The 7545-nt window shown below is 48.7% G+C and overlaps 1 protein-coding gene across 1 annotated transcript; it reads right to left on the reverse strand.

Annotated features, from left to right (window-relative positions):
• Positions 1 to 1198: 1198 nt before the first annotated feature.
• LOC136579987 (kelch-like protein 9) lies at positions 1199 to 7545 on the reverse strand. Its single transcript, XM_066580126.1, has 4 exons — positions 6290 to 7545; positions 4227 to 4479; positions 3946 to 4106; positions 1199 to 3799 (listed from the first exon to the last, which is right to left on the reverse strand). Exons 1-4 carry the CDS (start codon positions 7325 to 7327, stop codon positions 3419 to 3421), a joined length of 1833 nt encoding a protein of 610 aa, XP_066436223.1. The 5' UTR covers positions 7328 to 7545; the 3' UTR covers positions 1199 to 3418.

Genomic DNA, 7545 nt, shown 5'->3' on the forward strand with positions numbered 1-7545 from the left:
TAAGTACACCTTGCTAGGACAGCTGGGTGACAAGGCTGTGGGAGTGCTGATGGTGGCCATGTTGTAGTCACCCGGCTGTCCTGCATAGCAAATCTGCCCAGTTATAGAAGGAATGTATGACTAGGAAAACGGTTGCTAAGGCCCAGCGGGTGACAACCAATATGGCCGCCATCACCATTACCACAGCACTATCCCAGCATAACTAGTTCTACCTTTTCAGGAATCTAGGAAAGCCCAGTGACAGCGCACTAGCAGCTACAACAGTCAGCTTTCAGCTTTCCTATAGACCTGACCGGTATAAGGGACGGGTTAGGAATTTACGGCTCCCCTACCTGCAGCACATCAGGACGGGGTCCCTCAGCCGAGCACCCCTATTATAGTGCAGCTCTGACTCACAGGAGCCGCTCTGCCCATAGCAACCAATCAGATTCCAGCTCTCATTCTCCCAGGGCAGGTCACAGCATGAAAGCTGCCATCTGATTGGTTGCTATAGGCAACAGAGGCCTGTGCCAGAGCTGAACACACACTTGAGTTTTGTTTACAGGCTGGCTGGGGCAGAAGTCAGGCGTAACGTGACGTCCTATCGCCACCTATCATCGGACATTTATGAATTTATGAAGCCCATCATGTCAGGCGGCAGTCATAATCCCACTGGTGGAAAATGCGCCTGATGTATGAAGAGCCGCACACGTCATCATACAGTATTTTGCGCCATTTGTACGCCTACACAGACATCTATGCCAGCATAGATTGGTAGCACAACTAACATGAGTTTCTGTAAAATTATACCTAAATCTGTCAGACCGCGGCAGCTCCGCCCCTCTGAACCATGCACTGTTTTTACATTTTAAAAGTCGCAATTTTTTTGTACCAAAATTGCGACTTTTTATGGCAGATTTTGCATGATAAAATCCCCCGTGTCTTATTATATAGCGGAGCGCCTTTGGGCCCCTTCAGACGCTGGAGCCTGTTGTGGTTCCCATCTCTGTACGCCCCTGTGGCTGATACCGACTAGTCCCAGGAATAAGGTCATAGCGCCACCTAGTGTTTATGGTTGATAAGGAAATAAAATGTATACATTATGTACGTTCTCAGGCCTGCGGACGGCCATAGGCCCGAAGCTCTGGGGTCCGTCTTCATTGCGCTACCAGCTGGCGCCTGTGTAGATCAGGTAGATTAAAGTGAGGGGAGGCGATCACTGATGGAAGGTGATCAGGTTTATTATATAGGAAGAGATCAGATATAAAAACACACAGACCCCAGAAGCCCCTCCACCCGCTGGGAACGTGTCAGAACAATGGGAACCGCATGAATGTCATTATTACGGGCTGTGTCATATATTGTCCTATCAGTGCATACAGGAGGGTCCCTCAGTGAAGACCCCTCTACTATCAGAGCAGAGTGGATGTCCTGCGGGCGCCATGTATCTGATGAAAACAGCCTTTCGCACCACACCCCACTTGTCATTGGGGGTCCTAAAGTGTGACATGGACTAGACCCGCTCATACATGACGGGAGGCGTATTTCCATGTTTTGCGCAGACGGCACACGGACCCATTATAGCCAATAGGCCTATTCACATGAGCGCTTTTTCACGAAGACTGATAGTCCGCAGCAGGATGCTCCGAGCCTCTAGGGACCTTTCGCTGAGGACGGAATATTCCGCAAGAGCGTTACGGAATACGGCCTCCTGCAGAACACTCAGCATCAAAATCCGCACTGATAATGTGCCAATTTTGATGCAGAAATTGAAAATAGCAGAATTCTGCCCGCAATTCCGCATCAAAAACCGCAATTAGCAGTTTTAATTTTGGTGCAGAATTCCGGGACATTATATTCCAGAACGCTGCTGCGGGATATGTCATCCCGTGTGAACGGTCGCTTATGCCTGAGGCGAAGAGGGGAAAAAAAATATCACTCAGTTTACAGGTATTGAAAGCGCCGATACACAGGATACCCAACACATAGCTGAAGCCCTGAGACTTGTCTGAAGTGACAGAGTAATAATGGCCCAATATTGCCCCCCTGAATGGCCCCAGTATTAATAGTCACCCCCATTAGGGGCCCTAGTACTAATAGTGACCCCCATTACTGGCTCCAGTATTACTAGTGACCCTCCTATAGCAGCTCCAGTAGTAATAGTGTCCCTGGACAACCAGGCAGGCAGCAACCCGACAGGCACTCACCCAGCCCGCAGCTCCACTCTGCCCACTGGCACTGCTGCCGAGCCTGTGACCTGTTCCCTTGACACCTGCACCAAAGAATGTACGCAGACTATAGGGGAAAAGGGTCTAAGACTCGGAGTCAGCGGTTGGAGGGTTGCTGCGGACTGGGTGCGTGGTCTGGCAGGTTGTTGCCCGGCCAGCTCCCAGCTGCAGTTATCTTTTACTAGTCATTAATATGGCTGGTAAAGAAAAAAAATTAGTGGCTGGGTGGCAACCCACCGCCCCTCTGAGGTCCTGCAGTGCCACCTGAGGCAGCAGTCTCAGGTCACCTCATGGTTGGGCACATCTGGGACCGCATGAAAAGAAATACAGTTAAAAAAAAGCTACATATCCTATACCAGTCTATCATGAAAGATTAGGACAGGCAATGCCCACTGCCCCTGCCCTCATGGACATACATCTGTGTGCTGCTGATGCCAGTTGTGCCCTAGAATCTCTGGTGCAACTAGCATACGCCTGCCTGAATAGGCCCTAAGGGGCTATTCACATGGACAAGTTTCAGGTCAACATATGCAAGTTTGCAACTGACAGAACTGCCGACGTGAACGCAGTCACCCACACATGCCATGGTTTTAATAGGGCAGTGGTCCGTGTAAAAAATACATAAATTGTTCAACTTTGGTGCCTTTCGAGCACTAAAAATTACCTATTAAAGTCAATGGGTGTGTAAAAAACAGAATGCACTCACATGGCAGGGTCTTTTTATTTTTACCACCCATTGACTTCAATGGGAGTGTTAAATGACAACAATCGGGTCACCTTCCATTTTTGAGGCGTGTGAAAAACTGTTTACACTCAGGTTACACTTGCACGTTAAAAACGCAAAAACGGACCAAAAAGTGATGTGGGTCGGGAGGGGTATCAATACTCCTTAGGGAGAGCATCTGAAAGGTGAGTGAGGAGACTTATAAGAACACTCAGGCTCCTCTGGGTAATATATGCAAATAAGGAAGATAGAACAATGCCTCTGCAGCGCCACCTATTGGATGGCAGTGTTCCTGCAAATCAATGTCAGACCCTTTATACAGGTCTGACTGGGAACTGAAAACCATGTAACTGATGTAAACCGCACAAACGCTCGCAGTCAAATCAGTCAATTTTTCCATAACCATAATGGGACTTGCCCGTGTGAATAACGCCTAAAGAGCCTACGAGCTGCGCCCTACAAGGAGCGTGGGCGACGACCTCTACGATTATAGTTCCTTCTCGTGCTTCCCGGTGATAAACAGGTTGAGCGTTGACTTCTTCTTGTTCGGGACGGTCGGACCTTCTCCTTCTTTCTCCAGCTTCTCCATCATCCCGTGGGGCAATATAATAGTGCAGGATGCGTGGTCCACCAGCGGTCGCGGCAGGGATCCTGTCTTCTTCCAGGCTTTAGTCTCGGGGTCATACACAAAGACGCCATCTTCTTTATTCATACGTCTTAAGGAGCCGCCTCCGGTGATGAAGAGTTTGGAATTGTGGGTGGTGATACTGAACTGGCAGCAGTCGAAAGGGGAGAGCGTGAGGGCGCTCCACTGGTCGGTGGCCGGACAGTAATACTCCGTCTCATTCACGTGGATCCATTCCTCGGCCTATAGAGATAGAAGCGAAATACAGTTGCAGCGCCATTTATTGCAGCGTAATGAAAAAGTTGCAGTTCTTTCATTCAACGTTGGCCATTTTTTTGTGGCGCCAAAAACTCTCCTAATAACCGAAATTCTGATTTTCTCTTACTCACCGCGTTTAATGTTCGCCCACCAATGCAAAAGATTTTGTCTCCGATGGCTGCCATGCCGTGATCACAGCGGGCGAACATCATGGCACGATTCACCACCCAGCGCTTCAGTCTTGGCAAATAGCTGTATACTTCATTAAGGGTCTTACTTGTAGAATAGCCCCCTGCCAACAATAAAAGTTTAGATAGGTGGGAGGAGCCACAGCAGCACAGAGTATTTTAGGGGGTGCAGCCAATCCTGTTACAGTATCTGTATAAAAATTTAGATTCAGCGCCGTATTTACCAGAAATGTACACAATGCCTTTATGGGTCGTGCCGGCGTGATCTGCCACCGGGATAGGGAAGGGGGCGCTATATTCCCACTTGTTGTCAGCAGGGTAATACTCTTCCACGCTCTGGATGAGTTGACCCAACAGGGAGCCGCCCCCGACAGCGATTACACGATCACCGATCACTTCAGTGTGGAAACGTGTTCTTCTCTCCAACATGCCGGCGACTTGTAGCCATGAGTTGGAGCGCGGGTCAAACCGGAATACCTGCGGGTGATATTACAGAGTCAATAAGATTAGGTATAAAATGGCGCTGCATGTGCCATATGGGCAGGAAACATATACGCCGGGTGGGTGGTATGTTACTGTCCCTGGAACCTTACACACCAAGTTGTCACTTCATGGTAGCCAAAGATTAACCCACAACATGTAACTATTGTGACAACCAGCTCAGGTAGTCAGAGCCCCGCCCCGTATGTTAGGCCCAGGACAATAAAGTACAGCTGTGGTAACTAGATCATGCCTAAAGACGGCGGCAGAACATAAAACAACTCATAGACCATCAGTGATCTCTGACTGTTAAAGGGGTTGTCCAGATGCAAAGCATTGATAGCCTATCCACGGAATAAACCATTGGTGGCGGTCTGCCAGCTGGGACCCCTCCTGATGCACTGTCCACTGGGCCAGTGCGCTTCTGCACTGAGCCAATATCCAAAGGACGCAGACAGCTCTGTTCACTGTGTAGTGGCCAGACTTGGTGTTGCAGCCAAAGTTCCCAATGAAGTGAATGAAAACTTTGTCTGTAACCCTAAGCCTGGCCACTACAGAGAGAACAGTGCTGCCTGCTTCTTGCTGGTCTGTTCTAATAGTAGGCTGGGCAACCCCTTTAATAATTAAAGGGACCGTCCAGTTTTATGTAAATAAAGCATAATCATCGTATAGCAAAACGTTCAGCTACTTTCTAACACATCTTCCAATTCACTTTCTCACCAATTTCAAGATCTCTGTTTGCAGTCACTAAAAGAAGACATCCGGAGGCTGAAAACACGTTCTGATCATGTCCTACATTTACAGAGCTGCCGTTTCCTACTATGTATCAGCGTAGACAAGTCCCACACATCAACCGTGCTCAGCAACTTCCTGCTTGGATAGTTTGTTACAATACATCAGTTTGGAGTCCAGTGTGTTCAGCTCAGAGAATGATCTAGACTGGATGCCACTGTAACAAACATGTAATGTGTTTATCTGTGACATACATGTAATGTGTTTCCATTCACAGACTGCAAGCAGAGTTTTTAAAAATGGCAGAGGATTGGAACAAAGTATGTTAGAAAGTTGCAGAAATTTTCATTATACAATTATTAAAGTGTAACTAAAGTTTTAAAAAACTTCTGGCATAAGTTTAGATCAGCGAGTCGTTCGTGTACCGAGACCCCCAAGAGCCATAACTTAATTTTTTTCCACTGACATATCCGCATGGGGGGCTTGCTTTTTGCAGGACTAGTTGTATTCTTTTTAATGGTACCATTTCTTTCCAGGATGAGCTGGAGTTGTATCGCCACCATTTCTAGAAACATGTATTTTTGATCCCTTTTCAGTCACATTTTTTGGAAGCCCGGCTTAAACAAACAAGCAAAAGAACCCCCACAAATTTCTGATGTCACCTACAAGTCCTGCCATGGGGGTGGCTTGATAGACATCTGTGTGGGAGTGCCAGTAGGGTGCAGGAAGAGGCCGCCTCCCTTCCCGCAGACTGTTTGGATGTGCGGTCAGCTGTGACATCAATAACTGCCACAATCAGGTCAGAAACAGCTGATGGCCACTGGTTATGGAGCAGACTCGTTTCCTGAGACCTCTCTATACACACTGGTTATGGAGCAGACTCGTTTCCCGAGACCTCTCTATACACACTTCACGACCACAGGACGTTTATATATGTTCGGCGGTCCTGAAGTGGTTAAAAACTTTACCCATAGAAGCTTGGGGCAAGCCTTTAACATCGTGCATTGTTGGTAGTCAGCAAGTCGTTTTATACCCAATGCCAGTATCTCTCCATAAAGCCTAATAAAAACGTTACCTCATTCGATGGATGTTTGCCCAACGGGTCGAAGCTAGTTTGCCCTCCGATAACGTACAGGAAATCATTAATGACGGCCACACAGTGATTGTAGACGGCGGAGCACATCTCTCCAAGCTCGGACCACGAACTGCCGTCGTCACTTTGCACCCAAATACTGCCCAGGACTTGGTTATTATTTGTCCTCCCACCGAGGACTAGAAGCTTGTCAGAGCTGGAGCGTATGATGGCACCATCGCAGCGCAGCGTAGGCTGAGCAAACACCTGCGAGTGGTACTTCAGCGCCTCCTGCAGGTATCTAAAACAGCTGGAGTCCGTTTTCATGATGGGTGCCTCTCTCACATATTTCTGGAGATCTTCCAGAGAAATCAGCGGGAAGCGGATCCTCCTGAGAACATCTGCAGCTTCCTTCCACCTTGCATCGTCATGCTGCAACCAAGACAGCGCCATCCGGAAGAGATCCAGCTCGCTGCAGCCTGGGACGTCTTCCCTGTCCAGGATTTCACACAGTGTCCCCTTGTCTACTAGATTCAGATCTCCTAGATGACTTGGGACGTGTTGATAGTGGTGGCCGACGTAGCCCCTGGCCTTCTCCTTTAGCTCCTTTGGGCCATGGCTCTTGGCAATTTGCAGTACATTCAGACAAGTGTCTTGGTTCAACCCGTCTTCTAAAAACCGGAAGCAGAGTTTCACCGCTTCCCGGACAAGCAGGACCTCCGCCGCCTTCAAGGTGTCTTCAACATTGTTCCAGGATAGGTGAAGCCTGTTGGAGTAGATGAAGTCCAGGACGTTCTGCAGCCCTTTAGCGCTGACATTCTTCAGTCTTACCAAACCGCCAGCTTTAGGATCTGCAAACAGCAGCTGACAGTAAGAGCTGGCCGAGGCCAGTATTAACTTATGAGCCGGGAAGAGCTCTCCATCGGCTTCCAGAGTCACATCACACAGATCCTGCCGGGAACGGAACTGCCGGATCCTCTCCAGCAGTTTCTCTGGGTAGTTGTCAGATGTGAAGGTGCCGTTGATGGATCCGTTATACATATTGGCTCTGCTGAGCGGTGATTGGTATGGATAGAACGTATCAGTTGGCTACATAGCCCTCTTCTGAGGATCTCCTCCAGGTAGCTGCTGCCACCAGGTTCCTCACGTTGTGTACTTGGCGTTGTCAGCTACAACACTCCCTCCCCATCTATCCAGCACTTGGCAATGTCCCAGCTCTGTCCCTTGCATCAATAACACAAGTGACCCCTGGGCCACCT

The sequence above is a fragment of the Eleutherodactylus coqui genome, chromosome 10, assembly GCF_035609145.1.
Source record: "Eleutherodactylus coqui strain aEleCoq1 chromosome 10, aEleCoq1.hap1, whole genome shotgun sequence".
Lineage (NCBI taxonomy): Eukaryota > Metazoa > Chordata > Amphibia > Anura > Eleutherodactylidae > Eleutherodactylus > Eleutherodactylus coqui.